The 19,125-nt window shown below is 41.8% G+C and overlaps 5 protein-coding genes and 1 long non-coding RNA gene across 14 annotated transcripts in view; 2 read left to right on the top strand and 4 right to left on the bottom strand.

The window, feature by feature from the left end:
• LOC6555313 (protein pellino) overlaps positions 1-12,225 on the bottom strand; it is a 29,774-nt gene extending 17,549 nt beyond the window's left edge. Inside the window, exons 1-2 of the mRNA XM_001982050.3 lie at positions 11,869-12,225; positions 11,215-11,349 (exon numbers count right to left, since the gene is read on the bottom strand). Of these exons, the coding sequence (XP_001982086.1) occupies positions 11,215-11,225 (11 nt within the window). The 5' untranslated portion in view covers positions 11,226-11,349; positions 11,869-12,225. The remainder of the gene's footprint in view (positions 1-11,214; positions 11,350-11,868) is intronic.
• LOC113563933 lies at positions 8,215-9,118 on the top strand. Its single transcript, XR_003407705.1, has 2 exons — positions 8,215-8,463; positions 8,531-9,118. It is a non-coding gene; the product is annotated as an uncharacterized LOC113563933 (long non-coding RNA).
• Positions 12,226-12,591: 366 nt separating the features above from the next.
• LOC6555312 (transcription initiation factor IIA subunit 2) lies at positions 12,592-13,304 on the bottom strand. The gene is made up of 2 exons (XM_001982049.3): positions 13,079-13,304; positions 12,592-12,998 (listed from the first exon to the last, which is right to left on the bottom strand). The coding sequence occupies exons 1-2, from the start codon at positions 13,148-13,150 to the stop codon at positions 12,750-12,752; spliced, it is 321 nt and encodes a 106-aa protein (XP_001982085.1). The 5' UTR covers positions 13,151-13,304; the 3' UTR covers positions 12,592-12,749.
• A 211-nt stretch (positions 13,305-13,515) lies between these two features.
• Positions 13,516-15,132, bottom strand: LOC6555311 (bromodomain-containing protein 4A). Its single transcript, XM_026975890.1, has one exon. It carries the CDS (start codon positions 15,130-15,132, stop codon positions 13,516-13,518), a length of 1,617 nt encoding a protein of 538 aa, XP_026831691.1.
• Positions 15,133-15,512: 380 nt separating this feature from the next.
• LOC6555310 (serine protease snake) lies at positions 15,513-16,817 on the top strand. Its single transcript, XM_001982047.3, has 3 exons — positions 15,513-15,594; positions 15,655-15,832; positions 15,895-16,817. Exons 1-3 carry the CDS (start codon positions 15,525-15,527, stop codon positions 16,490-16,492), a joined length of 846 nt encoding a protein of 281 aa, XP_001982083.2. The 5' UTR covers positions 15,513-15,524; the 3' UTR covers positions 16,493-16,817.
• A 187-nt stretch (positions 16,818-17,004) lies between these two features.
• LOC6555309 (methyl-CpG-binding domain protein 5) overlaps positions 17,005-19,125 on the bottom strand; it is a 29,665-nt gene continuing 27,544 nt past the window's right edge. For 5 of the 9 annotated variants that reach the window (XM_026975665.1, XM_026975662.1, XM_026975659.1 and 2 more), the window contains one exon: positions 17,005-18,546. In XM_026975665.1, coding sequence (XP_026831466.1) covers positions 18,057-18,546 — 490 coding nt within the window. In that variant the 3' untranslated portion in view covers positions 17,005-18,056. The remainder of the gene's footprint in view (positions 18,547-19,125) is intronic. The other 4 variants (XM_026975676.1, XM_026975678.1, XM_026975683.1 and 1 more) reach the window with 2 other exon arrangements.

Genomic DNA, 19,125 nt, shown 5'->3' with positions numbered 1-19,125 from the left:
AGGGGTTACTGAATCTAGCAATACCCTAGGCCAGTTATTTTTATAAGAAAAATGTACATTGCTTTTCACAAACAACCAAAAGTCTGATGAAATTGATTACCTGTTAAGTGTACTATAAGTGTGATACTGCAGTTAGTAATCGGGGAAGTACCTTTTTAAATAATTCAAGAAAAGCTATTTACCTCAAACTTATAAATCGCATACTCAGAACACTATTTTCCGCTATAGCACAGCCTTTTCTGTAAATTACGACACCTCATCCAAGAGTATATCGCTCAACGAGCTGCATTTCTTTTCATTACTTCTGTTTGGCTTTGGCTATTGCGTCGAGCTTTTATTTTCTTTGACTCTTTTGCTTTTTATGCCGCATTGTTTGCAGCGACAATTGCAATTGCAATTGCAATTGCAATTGCCATAATCAGTGCAAACTCACTGCAGACGCCGACCGCCAACCGGCGACCAAAGACAAAGGCCAAGCGAACTCACTTTCACGCGGAGAAAGGCGGGCGACAGGGCGGCAAAGAAAGGTGAATTATAGTATAGTAAAGTAAAATAAAGTAAAGGTGCAATGAAAAGCTGGCCAGCGACATTGCCACATTGCCTCATCGATGATGGGGGGCCAAGTCGAACCAGTTTTACTCCCATCTGTGACGCAGGCAGCAAAACCCCATCAGGTTTTCATTTTTCTTTCGCTTTTTGCGTGGCTTTTATCGGTGATTTAATCTGTTTGAACTTCAGTTTTCCAGAGCAAACAACTGCTGATGTTCAGCTTCATTAGAAGACAAGAAGGCCAGGAGATGATCGCCTTTAAGGCGACCATGCTTGCATACCCTTGAAGTTCTTATCGCTGATGATCGTTTCTTTTTTGATAAAGCTTACTTTAATATAGAAAAAATTTTTGTAATATGCATTATCTGAAGGAAAATATTTATAGACTGAATATATAGACTCTTCCACTAGAGCGCTGCGCTCTTCAGGGGCATGTTCTTGACTGTTGTAATGATCATCCAGTTTCAAGATGTTTAAGCATCATCATTAAAATTATATTTAAAATTCTCATTATGGCAGTTTTCAGACCTTTTGTGTCTATAGATTAGCATACAAAATGAACTTTGTAATTTATCTTACTCAATAACTGACCTCAGACGACAGTCTTAATTGATCTCTCTGTCTAATTCAATAACTGATCCAATCTAGCATTATATGATATCAACAGAATAATTGACTTTATTTGATGATCAATCTTAATCCAAACATTTTCCAACTCATCCATACGCTTGGGGCACTCTTCCTTCCTTCATTTAAATTCATTATTCCACACAATTTAATGGATTATTAACTTAAACAGTATAATATTAAACCCGTTTGCATATAAGTCACGAAAATTGTTTTTTTGTTAATTGGCTGCTGCATTGAAAACATTTTTTTGCTTTGCGTTTATTGGTTCCTTTCTTTTTTATTCGCTTAATAAAAGCATTTTCATGTTTTAATCACTGATCTGCCCCAACAATTTGTTAGTTAATTGCAGCAATTTCATGGATGTTTTGCTTTTTTCAGCTTCCCACTAATTGGCAGCAGATGTCGAAGGGGCGTGGTTTATCCCAGAAGAGGCGAAAAGGGGGAGTGGCAATGGGAGGTATATTACGTGTAAATGACTAACAATTGAAACACAGCATTTTAAGAAGAAATGATTCAGAGCGTCAATTAAGTTGAGGTCATCAAGCAAACAGGTGTTTTCGAATAGATCGAATGTGGGTCAGGTAAACGGCGTTAGAAGAAAACGTAATGAGCATCCTAAAGATAAGCTTATACTGATTCTTGAACCCAGTTAATCTCAACTGGCCTGAAATAAGTACAATAGATCTGTAAATCTTTGCTTATCTTATCTGCCTGCTCCTACGAAAACCCTCTTAAGTCCAATAAGCCATCCGAATAATTAAACCAGAAGTAACTTGTTTTGCAGATGATAAAAGAAAGTTTCAGCAGGTAAGACATTGACCCATGATTAAGAGGATCAAAATTCTGTGAGATTAGAGAACATAACATGATAAATTTCTTTATAACCTTTATAACTATAAAGGTACCTAGACTCATAGCCCCTTTTAAACTTGGTATTCGAATTCATGAGGAGATTCCCAATCTCTTTTTGCGGCAACGCGCACAAAGTCACGACCGCATCTTGGCTTCATCCGCCTGCAGCCTTATCAGCGGAAAATGGTATTGTTATTCTTGGCCTGTCTTTCATTTTTGCGGCTGGATGAAGGCACGAAGATAACAGCAATTACCATTGCATTTTCCACAGATTTCTTGCAGACAAGTTAACAATTTACAGCGAAAAAGGTCAGCACAAAGACATGACGCTATAATTCACTTCACTGCTCCACTCATCATAACTCAAATTTTATGCTAAATTATCTTAAATAGTCCTACAGTTTTCATTCTGCTCCTTTATCTCTGCATAGCTTCATCAGCTGGTCATGAATATTTAAGTGTTTACGTTTGGCCCCAAAAGATGAAAGCAATTGGGCCCACTTATGCTCACAACAAATTACTTATGCGAAATTTGATACTTTTAAGAGCCGACGAGAAAGATAGCTTGTTTGTGCGGAAACAAGTTCTCCTCTCTTTTCATCCGACACATTTATTTTGCTCCAATTTTCCCACGAATCGATGCAGACAACATATGCATAAATAATAATCATAATGACACCTTTGGTGTAACTTCCTCCCGATCGGTGGGTTTTGCATCCGAGCGGTGGATATCTATGGACCTATCCCCGATGCCGACTTGTTAGCAGCATAGAGCAGCGCAACATATTGGCAAAAATGTGGGTCAACTGCGAAACCGCAACAATAACACCCAATAAATGCCACAGCAATTGTGTGCCAAGAATGCCAGTATGTGTGCTGCAATTGCAGTTACAAATCAGAGAGCCAGACCTAGATCCAGACCCAACCCAAACCAAACCAACTATAGAAAACCGAAATGAAGGCGCGCCTTTAATCATCATCATCATCATCATCGTCATCATCATTATGGTCGTCGTCATCAACAGCATAATCACGGCAGTTTGTTCATCAATTTTAGTCTGTTTGCCACTTGAGAATTGCGCGAAAAGTTATGCATGGTCTATTAACACTCCAACTAATGCAATTACGCACTAAATAACGTGGAAATTATGCAAGTAAACAGTTTAATTGGGTCACGAAATGGGCTCAGCCGGGAGAAGGGACGCCCCGGGAAATTGCAGAATGGCCATGTGCAACCGCCAAGTTAATCGGCGGTTGCATCGCTCTTAGCCACGAAAACGGGAACGAGCGCGGCTTTGGTCTCGGCCGGAATGCATATACTCATAGATAATGCATGTCCCGACTTTCCCTCGTGGCTCTTTAGACCCAATTAAAAGTTTGCTTTAGCTGGAAGCGCTAACTCATTGGAATACACTTTAAAGGGTTTGCAAAATGCATAGTTGTTAAAAGGGATGCTAAAATTAATTATTTGAAAACATTGTAGTTTTTGAAAAAAGTACTATTCCCTGGTGCCTCTACTTTGTATTCTTACTGACTTTCAAGGTTCTCAAAATGTATTTATTTGTAACTTCATTAGAGCATCATTTTCAGGGCGCTGATCTTCCCACATAAATAAATTCCAGAAATACATGGAGTAACTATAATTAATACGAGTCAGTTTAGTTAAGTGGGAAGCTATTCTAGTTCTAATGCAGCTTAGTTTTATGGCTCAACTTAATTTCTTGCCAATTACAGTTGGCACATCTGAGGCGAATTCTCAGAACGGATTTGCCAACCTACAAAGCCTTAGTTAACAAGGCTAACGAGCCTCCGCGGTCTGCAAAACTGAACTGAACTCCAACTGACTTCGCGGAATCGGCCCACGCGATTTTCAACTCTTAACTAAGATACATATTTATGCGGATCCAACAATAACTAAGGAATTTCCCATTTCTGGTCTTTGTGATTTTTGCAATTTCTGTGTCTCCGCGTGTGGGAAATCAATTGTTCACCAAAATAAACGCGTCCCAGGCAAAAACTCGAGACATTGAGTTAGAGCCGTGTAATTATTTCAAATGAGTTCACAAAACCGCATAGAAAAAATAAATAAATAAGCCGGCCCAAAAAGTTTTCGAAAAAAACCAAACCGAAACCAATTGAATCCACCTCCAGGTCTTGGCCAAAGTCAAGTGGCAATGTGCGGGGGCAGGCAACAGTTTCCAAACGCCTTAAACTCCGAAAGTTTTCAACCGAAACTTACCTGCAAAAAAAGAGCAGAGGAAGAAGACAAATTTTTTAGTATAAAATTTATATTGGCCAAAGTTCTGTTCAGGGAGGCAAAAGGATGGAACGAACGGCAGGACAGCAGCCAATGACCTAACACACACACATCCATACACACGCACACACACACACTGAGACAACACTCACATGGAGGAGAGCAATATCCTCTATCCTTTGTGGCAGAAACAGAGACTAGCACACACTCACTTTCCTGCGGGCACATTGTGCCGTGGAAGCTCGAACTAAGCCAACTGGCAGACAAAGGATGTGGATCCTCCCGCTACCCTGTCCACTTGAGGTCCTGGCCCACCAACGTCTTTCACCGGGCCGAGCTTAGCCAGGCTCCTCATCTTCGCCTTATTCATCGTCTTCACACACAAACCGGAAATGCCCGACAAAACCAAAAATAAAAAAAGAAAAAAAACAACAAGCTGGCGGGAACAGGAAAGAAGAAAGCGGAGGAGCAGGGCAGCAAAGCAGCCCGCCGCAGACAAAGTTCAAAATGCGCTTAAAGGAGCAGTTTCCTACAGCCAGCCTGCATTTAAAGTGCAATGTGCCAGGGAATTAAGGTCAAATCATATACAAAAGCTCGTTGGCGTCTGGCAAATGGCTAAGGCAGCCGAAGCAGGAACAAAAACAGCAACTGCAAAGGTCTAAGCCCGCATTCAGCATTCAGCATTCAGCTTTTAGCCAGCTTGGTTCGCTTTCAGCAGCGTCTGCGGTCTGGGAATCAGGGATCTGGGTATTGGGCTCTAAGCCGGACTTATTAATGACACACAAAATAGGCATATGCTACTTATTAATTGACGTATTAAAACGGCCGCGTTGTAATAATCAGTGACCACGAAAACGAAACAAGTTTAGTGAACATGAATAGCAAATCTTGAAGTTTGTCAAAATACTTTTGGTTATAATATAACACAAACTGTCTGAGCTGTTTCAGTTTGAGTGGCAAAAAATAATTTGGCCTCTTGAGAAGTTTTTCCAAAAAGCCCGTGCTAAACTTCACTATTTTAGTTGGCTTTTGAAAACTTTGAACAGTTTTAGGGGCGGTTAAACGAAGTTTACGACTTGCTGAATATTCCACCTTGCATAAAAGTTTAATCGAATCGCCTGCCTGTCTGTCTCTCTGTCTGTCAACTGAATGTCCCTGTGGTCGTTCACCCTTGACTTCCTCTCCAACGTTTCAGGCGGCAATGACAATGGTGGCACTTTTTGCGCCGTTGTTTTTTATAAAGCACTGTTTCATTTTCCCCGCAGGATGTTGCCAAGTTTTTGCACAGCACCTGCAGCCCGACGAGGCGCATATCCTGTCTGGGTCTGGACCTGCGGAATGGGATATCATATGCATGTCAAATGAATCAAATGAATCCACCTGCATACACAAAATTACCCAAACATTGCACTTTAAGCAGCTGCAGATCACTTGCAAATCAAAGTTAAATGCGTTCGTTGGGCAATTTTCATTTTCATTTTCACTTTCATATTTTTTCACACCACAGCCCGAAAATTTCATTTCATCAGGTCCAATGCAAATTTGTCGTAAATTGTTGTAAATTACTTAAGCCAAGCCAACGGAGCAGCAAAAGAGGAAACTTTCACTTGGCCATTAGGAAAAGAGAGGGCCGAAATGGGGGGCGGATGGGTGGGACGGGTGATGGGTGGTTCCTTATGTGGGTCAACCGCCCGAGAGCATCAAACTTGCCTCCCATTTTGGGCAATCTCAAACGGTTCGTGCTTTTGACACTTCGAGTTCAGATGGCAATGCACGCCACGGCAATTTGGCTCCAATCTCAGGCGCTGTCCGCAAGAGATGTGCGCACTGATAAGCGCCGTGAACTTTGAACCCAGAGCCCCCAGCTAACGAAATTCGATCTCCCCGTTTTCCCAATCTACCAAAGTGGATTTTCCTCGAATTAGAAACTTTAAATCTGGGATGTCGTTAAATTTGTGATTTTACGAGCCATCTTACAGAAGAAAACGTGTAGTGCATTTAATTGGAAGCATAAGGGGTATTTTTTAAAAGCTCTATCATCTATCATAACATCTCAAAATATTTGTAATTAAGAGTAAAATTCAATTTGTGATAGTTTGCTAACCTAATTATAAGAATAGATTGAGACTTGAATAGTTAAACTCACTCATTCAATACCTGCCAGTAAGTTAGATTTCTACATTTTTGAAAAACATTCCCGCATCTGCATTAGGGAGTGTTTACTGTACTGCGAGTCAGATCGGTCAGCGGTAAATATTACAGCTGAATCGGTTTTCGGTCAGCAAATATAGGCAGAGCCGTGGGAAAGCGGGGGGAAAGTGGGGTTGGGTGGGAGGATGGGACCTCGACGAGTTTGTTGATACCGATGATTCCGGCTCTTTGTGCTCCGAATGCGAAGGAATTTAATGGTAGGAGCACAACGGCTGCACTCGTGATTAGTACGAAAAGTTATTTTTATTTTTATTTAGTTTGTTTATCCAGCCAGCTCATGGGGCTGCTACTGGCTGTGTTTGCATTTTCCGCTTGACATTTTCCGCCAGGGAGCTTATCAGAGCCAGACACACACGAACAAATACCGTCCTAATTAAGTTTCCCTCTTTAGATTTTCAGTCCCAGATCCAGGTCACGTGTATTTACTTGTCTGATTAATTTTTTTTTTGCCTTTTGTGGCGACTGCTGCAACAGCTAATCAGAGATTTTTCTGCACCTTATCAGTGCACGCTGCATTGAAACAAAAGTGAAATGATAAGCAAGGGCAAATGCAAAATGCAGCAGCAGCAGCAGCAATGTGGAAACGCTGAGACAGGTTTAAGCCCAACTTAAAATGTAACTCAAACTGGCAGTTTCGCAAGTCTAGAACGACCAAAATGAAAGACTGTGAAAAGGGGGATAGATGCATTAGACAGGCTGAAATGTTAATCTCCGTTTATTAAGCTTTCAGCCAAAGAACTGTCAAGGTGAGCAAGAAATTCTAAGGCGGATGCTACCAATTTCCCATTCAAATAGCACTGACAATCTAAGCTTCTCTACATTTGGAACTCCCCTGATATTAAATGGTGTCACATTTCATTCATTTAATTGAGCTAGAATAGGGAAATTCCAATTTCCAAAATTTCATTCCAAATCTTTTCATCGTTAGCATGATAACAGGGGTTTGTAAATTATCAGCTTCATAAGCTCAGCTGTCGCCCTGCCCTGATAAGAATATTTGTTTCGACGGCTTTAAAGTACATAGAAGATAGACAAAAATGGATTCAAACTTGCTGTGAGATATAAAAACCACGAAAATGTGAGTTTGAAAACATTTTAAGTGATGTGATGGTTATATGCAGCATCTTTAAATTTCCTTTGTTTTATGTAAATGTAAGTTTTAAAATGCTTTAATGAAACCAAAATGCCATATGTGTAGCTACATAGTTGGTTTTTGTACCTCGAAGTGAGAATTTCCCAACCCTTGTCCGCAAAGTAATTCCGGCGTTATTCACTGGAGTCATGGGCATGAATAATATCAGTTAATTATGTTTGTACGCGGGTATGTGCATATGAATCAGCCACAAATGGTGTGTGTGTGTGTGTATAGGTAGTGGTTACTTCATAAATAAATTTACACTTAACAAATGAGCAACATAAGCAAAATGTTGCTAAGCGCAGCAGCAACAGGCGGTGGTAAAATTGCAGTTTGGGGAGGGGGCAGGCAAAAGGGGGGCGACAATGGGCAGTGGGAAAACAACAAGGAAGTCCGTGAAACAAAGCCAAGCTCAATGAAAAAACGGGGCAATGGCAGCCGGCAGACAAGAGCAAACAACTACAGCTACATACATACATACATAGTATAACAGCCTGCAGAACGGCGGAATTAAATTTTAATTTTAATCGCCAAAAAAGAATAAACAGATGGAGTAACGAAGGAAAGAGACGGACAGAAATACAAGGAAGCGACTTATTCCATACAAACCATACATTCCTACATATGTACGTATGTATGTACATATGCATGTATGTACATACACCCATGAACATACATAATGGGGATCGGCGTGCAGACAAATAAATTTCCAAGCAAAAGGCAAGCGTCCGCTGTGCAGCCACTGAAAATGCAAGCGCACAGCGGTGGCCAAGATAATAGGACACAAATTAGGCCGACGAGGAGCAGTGATCAAATGCATAGTGTAGTGGTAAGATGAAAGATAAAATAATACAAAGAACACCGATTTTAATGAATAGCATATAATTTTCTTACAGAAAATTTGTTTTGAAAATAATTGAATTAAATGTCATGTAAAACTGTGAGTCGGCACTATGCTCCTACCCGCGCCTGTGCACGCATCGTGGAATTTAATAAACACCGATCCGAACAAAACAGAACAGAACAGACACGGCCATATGCATGAAGGCTGTGTGGATTTGTACATAAATCCCTGCGAGACGATCGCCAGAGCCACAACAACTACAACAGCAACAACCAAGGAACCCGCAGAACAACAATAATAATAACAACAACATGGGGAACAGGTCGCGGACTCAGGTAAGCGGCAGGAAGTGTGCGAGTGCGAGCGAGACGGCATCGATTAGACCCACTGCCGCTGTGATAAAATATATCGATAAAAGGGGCAAGCAGGTAGTGTAGTTGGAAAAAAGGCCTGAAAATTCTGGAAAAGCAGCCAGGGGGCGGGGTGCAATGATGCTGAGGGGGCGCGACAACGAAAACAACAAACCAAAAATCTAGAAGAACTGAATAACAACAACAAGGCCCTAACAACTGTAAAAAATGCAACAAGAAGAACCTGCTTGAAAAGCAGCAGGGCAACAGCAACAACAACATCAACGAAAGACAGAGAAGGCAAGAAGAACACGAAAAACAACGCGACAAAGTAATGGAAAACGAGAAGGGAAGTTAACGGTGAAAAGCCGAATTCTCTGCACCCTACAAGTAATAAAAATCATAAATATACAATGTAAATTTGTTGGGTTATTATTATATAACTAAGCCGTTGTCCAATAAACGTAATATTTTAAAACTTTAAGACCACAAACAAATCTAAAGTCTTTACATCCCTAGTAAGGGTATTTAAATTGCTAGATACAAAGTCTATAATTAAGCAAGCGAGAGCGAGAAGCTCAAAGGAGTGGGAGCGAGAGAGGGAGAGAGAGAAAGAGAGCGCGGGCAAGAGAATGCAACGTATGCAGTTATTTATGTAGGCGCTGCCTTGTTTTTGTTGTTGCTATTTTGGGGGCCCGCAGATGAAAAGTCTGAAAATCGTGTAGAAAATCAAATTGCAAAGCCAAACTCCACTGGACATTATGTTGTTGCTGTCGTCGTTTTTCGTTGTTGTTGTTATTGTTGCTGGTGCTGCTGCCGCTGCAGTCGTGACGTCAGGGCGCATGCGTTAAACCGAATGCCGCTTTTCTATTTTGCTGTCATCTCAACGATGTTATGGCGCTGTATCCTTTCAGTTTGAAGTTTAGGGGTATTCCCATTCCGACGCCGTGTTGGCAACACTACTTTTTGTTATTTTTTTATTTTCATTGAGAGCTTTCCACTCAAGTTTTCATTTCCCTAAACACTTTGAACTTGATGGTGGGGAAATAGAAAGCAGTTATCGGTAACTAGTCATCATCTGTTAACCCAACTGGAAAAAGGGTATCCCAGGAATTGAATTAAGTGGGCTAAAGATTGCATACCCTCTATAGACAGGGTGTAATGGAACAGATCATAGCTAGGCTTTTCTTATAAAACACTAAAACGATATCTCTAAAAATGCTTTGGTATATTAAACTTTGATTAATTGTTCTTGAACTTAAAAATCCTTAGCAATTCGCCTTATCGAAAATAAAATTTCATTAAACCATTCAAAGAAAAATACAACTGATAAAATCATCAAACTTCAAACAGTACAAGTACAACCTTAATTAAATTACTTGAATCAATTCAAGTGTCGAAATATCGATAATACATGGGAAATCAATAACTTTTTTGTTGTACGTTAGATCTCAAGGGCCTGGAACTTAATGTTAATATAACAAGCTCCTATATTGCCTTACTTAAGAACTTTACAACTTTTTCGACTGAAACTTGCAGTTCTTAATGGGTAAATGAATAATTTTTTACACGGTCACTAAAGATCCGGTTTTGAAAACAGAGCCTTAACGGCCTTCTGTATGCGTTGTATTTTTTACAATTTTTTTGTTTGTGGAAAAACGCACACAAAATTTATGTGGCGTTGCGTTCTGGAGTTCTGAGTTCTCAGTGCTGAAACATGATGATTTCGGTGGTGCGGTGGTGGGTGATGGAAGTGCAGCCAGAAGGGGGTGTTTTTCCCAGCTGGGGGTTGGTTGTTGTTGGAGCCGCTGCTCGGTAGGAAAACATGGAGTTGGGGGGGCCAGAAAAGCAAGGCAGTGACAAAATGCGCACACGAATAGAAACAGCAATCTTGCATTGCGACGTAGTAGCGATTAACAGAAACCGAAAAAAAAGAAACCTCACAAGGAAAACAATTACAAATTGCGTTATAATTTGTGCGATATGGATGCGGTGAGAATGTGAAATTGTTTATCAGACTTTTGGGGTTCAATAGACCCGACAGGCGCGGCAAATGCAACGCAAATCCCAAATCTAAATACGAAGTACAGGGAACTTGGGCCAGGGGTAAGAAATCCAAATGACTTTAACAAAGCTTGTACTTGAATTTTCATTATTTAGCTATTTTCACTATCCAATAAACCCATTCTGAACAATGGATATCGTTTTATTTATGGATCTGCTTTATGGGGCGATGACTGTAGAACACTGTCTGTGACGAACATAGACGCTAATTGGTCTGTAGAAATGGGTTAACGACATTGCCCGATATCGGTGAAAACACAGGCTTGACTGATAAGACTGAATCTAACTGAAATGCATTTACAATCATTGGACGTTTACTTACCGTTTCACCATTTTGTTGGTTACCCCCGAGTTGTTTTCCTGCTGAGTGCCAATATCAACGGATCTGTTATAATCCAGTTTTGATGTAAAGATTTTAATGCGACGGAAATTAATTTTGCCGATCTTTTAGTCAAACCTTTAAATAATCGATATGGATATTATGGATTAATCTTAATTGCCTTTCAACGCGACTTTTACTTCCTAGAAGGCGAGAATTATTTATTTTTTTTTTGTAAGTGATGGCGGCGCAGCAGGAGTCCAATTGGAAAACATAAAAGAACAAGAAGGGGAGGGGATGGCATATAAATTTATTTATATTTCACAGGGCGCTGCTGAATTTGTTTCGAAATTTTCTGCTGCTGCGACGCCAACGCAAGGTTTTATTTTCATTTCTTTTCTTTTTCTCGTTGACTGCACGAAAAATCACTTTATTGATCCGCTTTCGCCGTAATTATATTCACGTTTCTGCAGTGGAAAAACGGCGGAGATTAGCACGCAATATGAATGCACTTTAGATTTTTTCCCTTGCCCACTTCTCGCCCCCAACCACCGCGTCCCCCGCTTTTCCGCTTTTCCACTTTCTTTGCGGCGCTTAGTCACTTCGCACCACACACTAGCACACTCTCAATAATCACACTCCGATTTGCATTTTTACCTCTCGAATGCGATTTATTCAGCAATCTGCTTGGGATATTATTGATATTGCTTTCGCACTGGCTCATCCGCACACAAAATCTAAGGGATTTTCCTGTGTTATTTTCCGATACACATAAACAAAGCTCGCGGCGTTTGGCTTTTCCGCATCTCGCGCGCGTTTTCGATTTTAAATCGCTTCGATTTCGATCGCCTGGCAGTTTACAGTCGCGGTCTTCTCTCAAAAGCGAAGGCAGTGCCTGCCGTTCTTTTTGTTTTGTTGTTAATTGTCAGCGATTGAACGGCGGAGACAACAACAAATAACGATGCGTGATGATGCGGGCGGTGGTTTTTGTTCGTTGGAGCAAGTGTGACTGCAGGTCGCGAAACTGGAGAGCTCACTCGATGTGGCTGCACAGAAAGTATGACTAAAAAATACCAAACAAAACATTTCACGCTATCTAGCGAAGGCTCCAACCATTAGCCGGCTTACAGAGCTCTGTTAAGCGCTCAAAACAAGTGAACTAAAATTATTAATAAATAATAATTAAAAAAGTCTATTAGCATGATGTGACCTATTTTTATACGTTGAATTCCTTTCTATGTATAGTTTCTAATTAGTTAGGGCTTCTGGGAACCATTTACGAAACACAATTTCATGCTGCCCCTAGTGATTTGTAAAACGCAATTCATTGAATGGCCTTGTTTACCCGGCAAATATAACAAACATTCTCGACTTTTTGAACTATGAATTAACAGTGTATTTCTTGCAATGCCCGCTGCATCACACGGTCGGTTCTAGTTGGCCAACCCAGCTTATCGGCTACGAATCTTACGGCTATTTGTAATGGTTATAATGGTGTATTTAGTGGGTATATGGTGTTCAGATCGGGTCGGTGGTATTCAGAATTCGCCGCTCTTGCCGTCGCAGGCCACGATCTTGACCTTGTCCACCTTGACGAACTCGTGGACTTCGCGGAATTCCACATCGTTGAGCATGAGAGTCCACACATTGTCGCAGAAGCGATAGGTGTTCAGTTTTCCAGCCTTGAAGGTGACGCGGGCCTTGACCCGCTGGTTTAGGGCATTGTTGATGCTCTTGTCGAACTGCAGCAGAACCTTGAACGCCAGACCGGGCGTGATCTGGCCGTACTGCAATATGCAAGACCGAAATTATAATGTGTTCTACTTTGCCAGCGCGAAGTGCGGCCATTTTGCGGGTCAGCACTCACCTGAATCAGCTCGTCGAGGCTCTCCTGCAGGGTGTTTCCGAGCGTGGTGTTGCGGTACAGTTGGTATGACATGGTGGCTGCCTTAATTCCGACTTATCCGCGTTTTCTTCTGGGACTTTTCTGCGAAGTCGTCCAGTCAGGCAAAAATTTTTAATGCGAAGCAACAGATAAGTGTTGGAAAGGACGTGGCAACGGAACACTGTGCAGCACTTTACCTGCAGAGCTGCCAGATTGGTAGACGACTGGTCACCCTATTCCTATTTAGTTGCGTTGTCAATCGAGAGGTGGCGTATGGGTAACGATGGCGCCCTGGTGCTTGACCGTTATATTTTAAATATAAGAATTAAACTATGAAAATGTTGATACTTCATAATTAGGCTCTTATTTAATGCTGATAAAGTAACATACATCAAATACCACAATACTGTGAAAGGAATTTACACATTAATAGAACTGCTTTTCATGCTGGAACACTTCGCACTTTGATCGCTAGCATTCGTTTGTTCACCCAGCGGCTCCGTACTAGGTACTACTGTTTGTTGTACATCCTGGGGCTCCGTCGTGAGCACTTCCTGTTCTGGTACGTCCAGGGGCTCCATTTTAATAGTTACTGGTTTTGGAATCCAAACGTTTTCAGTCTCCTGATCCACTCTTTCTTGTTTAATGTTCATGGTTTCTGCGGCACGAAACTCCTTTTCCTTGGTGGCCACCAGTAGACGCCCCTTGTCCTTGGCCGTCGCAATCAACTGCCTGTACTTGGGCAGTCTTTTCTCAAAGATCTCATTGGTTTTCTTCACCGAAGCCTTGATTAATCCATCTTCCGGAAAGCAACGCAATGCGTTCTGGAACATCTTTCGCACAGTGCTCACGAATCCATCAAAGCTCTCAAAATTATCGGCGTCCAAACGCTCCTGGAGTATCTTCCAATCCAGTTTCTCCTCACGATCGTGGTCGTAGTCCGGATTCTGGGAGTACCTGCGCCAGTAGTCAGCGTGGTTAAAAGCCCATGTAATCTGTTTGCGCTTTCGTTTCAGCATCGATTTCAGAAGGTGATCTGTGTGGCTCTTTTCAATCAATCGATCCAGAGACTTGTAACAGATGATAGCAGGTGGCTTGGGCTTCGGAGGCGGTGGTGGCAATTGAGCTGGGGGCTCAGCTGGTGTTGGGTTTGGCCATGTGGGCAAAGGCATCATGATGGGTTCGATTGGCGATGAAGTCAAGGGTGGTGGCAAGACAATGGGACGGAAGGAGTTTGGCGCTGAGGCTGGTTTTTCAGGCGGCAGATTCATTCCTCTATTTAAGTCCCAAGTATTCTTGAATATCGGATTCATCATTGATGAAATTGGTATCATAGATGTCACGGGATTCACCAAGAAATCGGGTATAAAAGATGGGATCAAGTTGGGAGGCACGAAATTTCGGAATGGTGAAGGAAGTGCCGGCACCCCAGGAATCGGTGGAGGACAGTGCCATGGGGGACGACCCGAAGACCAGTGTCCAGGATACTGACTCGATGCTCGCGGTGGTGGCAACATGGGAGTCGTGCCTGAATCCAGCGAGTCGGTAGCTTTTCTCTTGCGCTTTTCCGATTTTGGCTTCAGTTCCGCCTCCTTGCTCAAATCAATGGACGCCAGTCGCGTGTAGAAGACCTCCTTCAGCTCCTTCCCCGCCTGGTTTACCGGTGAGCCCTCCAGATTGTACAGCATGCAGTTCTCGAATATCAGCTTGAAATCCTCCAGAGCCTCGCTCGCCTGCCAGTAGTAGTTGTTGTGCAGTCGCTTCCTGATCGTGCTCAAGTCCATCGGATGCTTGACCACCGCATGGTAGTCGGGCACACCCAGGCTCACCGCATCGACGGGATGGCGGAAGTGGTACGAACAGCGAATGCGCCAGATGAAGTTCAGCACGGACTTGAGATCTTCCAGCACGTTCGTCCTCCGGCCAGGACGATTTGGCGGCGGAATGACCGGCGGCTGCACGATGCCATTGACCGGCTGGAGAGTGGGCTCATAGCGCGGCGGAGGCTGCTTGTTCTTCAACTTGAGTCTATGCATTGTTGGCTTGTAACCCAACTAACTCGGAATATTTGCCTAGGTAAAGTAGTTCTCAAGCATATCATATAGAAATCTAAAATCTCCAGAATGCTTACTTTTTGAACAACCAATAATTCACAGCTCCTTTCAGCTCGAAATACCGGACTTTACTGAACTACTTTGCATCATACTCTACTATTACTTCTTGACATTGGAGCCTATGGTGATGTGATTTAAATTTAATTACAATGCACAGGGTATGCCATTCACAAACTCAGCTCAAACTAATCTTGTCCGTTTGTAATTTCCCCTAGAATTCTTGATAGATAAGACGAGCCGGAATCATAATCAATCATTGAATTCAGTTTCAATTGAGTCTTCGTTGGGTGCAGCTGCACAGTATAACATCTATAATGGCCATACGGATTTTGTCACTGACTTTTATGTGTTACATTGGCCTTGTTAAAATTTCTGACATTCACAGTGAGCTTATTTCCGATAGGTGTCAATCGTATAGTATGAGTGATAGAACTCCTTTCTAAGGTGGAACTTCAGGGACTGTTGTAGTTGGAGGCATTGCAGCCCTTCCAAAAAAGTTTCCCATGGCCGCTCGGCTGGGTCATCACAGGTCTAGTGGAAATCAAACGAAGTGGTTTTGTGGAGGCACCTTGATAAGTCACCAGGTGGTTTTGACGGCGGCTCACTGCTTTTACTCGGATGTGTAAGTACGACTTAAAAAGTAATTAAAAACAACAATGCATATAATGCATATTTATTTCGCAGTGGAATTGTGAATATTGTGCGACTAGGAGAACTAGTCTTCGACTCCGACGAGGATGATGCCGAACCGGAGGACATTGAAGTGCTTGAAATAAGGGCTCATCCTCACTTTCGGTACCCCGTTCTCTACAACGATATTGGCCTTGTTCGTTTGCGCAGACAGGTGACCTTTGGACCTTACAAGATGCCAGCCTGCCTGCCTTCGAATGGAGGAGAGCAGCTAGATTCCTTTACTGCCATCGGTTGGGGTCAGAAGAAATTCGACGAATTCGAACCGTCCAAGGAACTGAGGGAGGTGGAGCTGCAAAACTATAATCGGTCTTGTAGCGACACAACCTATCCAAGTGAGGATTGTCCCCAAGGATACAATGCGGAGACCCAGTTGTGCGTTGGGTCCCCGGGGCATAAGGACACTTGTAATGGGGATTCGGGTGGTCCGCTGCTAATTGCCCATACCGGAAATGGATGCCGATACCAAGTCATGGGTGTCACGTCTTTTGGACTCGCATGTGATACTCCAGATATTCCCAGTTTGTACACGAGGGTGCACTATTTCAAAGATTGGATACAAGGAGAGTTGGCTAATACTGAACGCAGCTAGGAATTTAAAGATCATAGTTTTAAATTCGCTTTTCAGATAATTACAAAGGGTTGTTCGGATGAACTTAATTTACATATTTAGGAAGTGTGAAATCCCTCTTATCAAGAAAACTGTCGGCAGTTAGATTGATAGTTCTGACAGATCTGAGTTTCCATTTTCAAGGGCTCTTTGCCGTTTGCAGATAAGAAAACCTTTAATAAAATTAACTTTTAGTTTTAAATACCAGGCTAGAAGCTAGTAAAATCTTAACCTTCGATGCAGTTGAACACAAAACAAGATATAATGCTAACAAGATATAACATCAAAATAAACTAAAAAAAAATTAAAAAAAAAATAAAATTATATATTTTTTTAGGGAATTGCTCCAGAAACATTTAGAAGTCTGCCACTTCAAATACCGATTAAGATTAGTTGAGTTATGCAGTTTAGAACTTCAGTCTTGGGACATTTTTGACTTTTTACAACATCATAACATTTTGTAGTTCCTGAGATCGAGGCGTTCATACGGACAGACGGACATGGCCAGATCGACTGCGTCATTTTGACGGCTGCTCACTGCTTTTACTCAGATGTGTGAGTTTCCAGTCGCACATAAAAACTGATTCCCAATATAAGACTTATAAGAATCCATAAATATTGTGCGCTTGAGCGATCTTAGAAATGCTTACATTCACCTGTTACATTATATTTACGAGTAGTGGACACAAAAACACCATTCAGTTCTGTTTTCAGTTTTGTTTTTTACTTTTTATTTGCTCCGTGTGGTTCCGCTAAGTGTGATTTCATTTTTGTTTTACAATTATAATTTTACAATAGTTTCAACTAAATAAATAATAACAATTTATAAATATAATTTTTCTCAACCCGTTCTAATTTTCTCATGGTTTTTTCGTTTTTTGTGTTTGACATAAATAATTTGTTCTTCTAGAGTTTAAAAAACAATTTGTGCAATCACAATAAATGAAAATCAGTAGCTGCTTTTGATTTGATATTATTTGCTTGACAAGGCAAATGTAATTGTTGTGGATGTTCTTTAAACTTAGTGGCTAAGTATCATCAGCTTAGTTTACCTATTTATACAAATAATTGGTAGGTCTACAAATTGCAACGAAAACAAAACCTATAGAAACCAAGAATCTATATGCAATAAATAAATACTTAAATACGAACATCTGTAGCTTGGGGTGCTTACTATGTACAAAACAACGCAAATTTTGCGCCGCGGCGCTGTCTAAGAAGCCAAACCTATAGCTAATTGTTAGAACTGCTCTTTGTAACTTGATTTTCATTAACATCATCTTGCTGTTTTATTGTCTATTTCGAAAGTGTGGCGCGCGCCGCCCAGCGACGCAACTAAGCGGGGAGTCTGTCAAAGAATACAAAACAACAAACTCCAAAGCTGAGGCCTGACACCTAACACTAAACACTATATACTCGCATCGTCGCATATGGATAGCTATATTTATGGCCTGGCGGCATCTCCTCCTGCCGCCCGCTACTTATGCCCGATAACGAGGGTGTAGCTGGCTGTGCTCACTGTCGACGGCAACGTCGACAGCGCTGGTCATTTGGTCAGCTTCAGGATCTCGGAACGGGCCGAAGTGGTCCCGGTTCCAGCTGAAGCTGCTGATGCTGCTGCTCCAGCTGCTGGTATCGTCCCAATGTTTCCCGTGCCCGTTGTGGCCACCGGTGGAGCTGGTGCAATGCGTATGGGTTTGGCTCGCTGCTGATTGAAGAGGCCACTCAATGTGGCCGCCGTACTGGTGGTCAGCACCATGCTGGCCCCACTTGTGTTGGCCTGGCGCTTGCTCCGCGCGAGTCCATTTATTTTGTTGTTCGTTGAAGAGGGCGACTGCTGCTGCTGTTGCTGCTGCTGCTGCTGCTGATACTGCTGTTGTCCGCCAATTACAGCTGGTCCTGCTGATGCGGGAACAGCAGCGATGGTTGCTGATGACGAGGATGTGGCTGCGGGTGTCGAGGAGGCTGAAATGTTATCCAACTCAGTCATTGCTTCTTGTATGGCCCGCTCGAGCTGCGAGTTCAGTTTGCGGCTCCTTTGTGGTCGCATGGTGAGTGTGTGTATGTGGTTGAGTTTTTGGTTGGTTTCAGGTTGGGTTCGGATTTGGGTTTTTCATTTTCGAGTGGGGTTGTTGTTGGTCATGATGATGATGATGATTATGCATACACACACAGAGTTATACACGTTGGGGTTGGCAGGGCATGGTTTAATTTTTGGTTTTGGTTCAGCGCATTTAAAAAAAGAAACAAGAATATTAATTAGCAAATTAAAAGTCAAAATGTAAACAATGATTAAATTAATTAATAATGCACTTAAATGCCGATTTATAGCTAAATTGCACAGTTAAATATATAAAATTTCCAATCTTCTAAACAGCTACGATTGTAAGGTTTGATAAAGGCTGCATAAATAAACTAAAAAATTATCTATGTGTCTAAAGCAAAATAAATACAATTACTTTGTATACAAATATAACCAAAAAAATTGCAACGTTTGCTTTCATACCATATGCAAGAAAAAACTACAAAGTACAGATAAATACTACTTAAAGATATAAAATGAAGTTCAACAAATATTTTCGAATTCGTACAATAACTAACTACAGGGCTGGTCT

Source organism: Drosophila erecta, unplaced genomic scaffold (assembly GCF_003286155.1).
Source record: "Drosophila erecta strain 14021-0224.00,06,07 unplaced genomic scaffold, DereRS2 tig00000000-arrow-pilon, whole genome shotgun sequence".
NCBI classification, from domain to species: Eukaryota; Metazoa; Arthropoda; class Insecta; order Diptera; family Drosophilidae; genus Drosophila; species Drosophila erecta.
The sequence above is the reverse complement of the archived record's forward strand: the minus strand, read 5'-3'. Positions and strand labels throughout refer to the sequence as shown.

Coding starts and splice junctions, on each gene's coding strand:
- LOC6555310 (XM_001982047.3), top strand. CDS start 15,525: ATGGCCATACGGATTTTGTCACTGACTTTTATGTGTTACATTGGCCTT. Junction 15,595..15,654: donor TAAAATTTCTGACATTCACA/GTGAGCTTATTT, acceptor CTCCTTTCTAAG/GTGGAACTTCAGGGACTGTT. Junction 15,833..15,894: donor CACTGCTTTTACTCGGATGT/GTAAGTACGACT, acceptor TTTATTTCGCAG/TGGAATTGTGAATATTGTGC.
- LOC6555312 (XM_001982049.3), bottom strand. CDS start 13,150: ATGTCATACCAACTGTACCGCAACACCACGCTCGGAAACACCCTGCAG. Junction 12,999..13,078: donor GCCTCGACGAGCTGATTCAG/GTGAGTGCTGAC, acceptor TGCATATTGCAG/TACGGCCAGATCACGCCCGG.
- LOC6555311 (XM_026975890.1), bottom strand. CDS start 15,132: ATGCATAGACTCAAGTTGAAGAACAAGCAGCCTCCGCCGCGCTATGAG.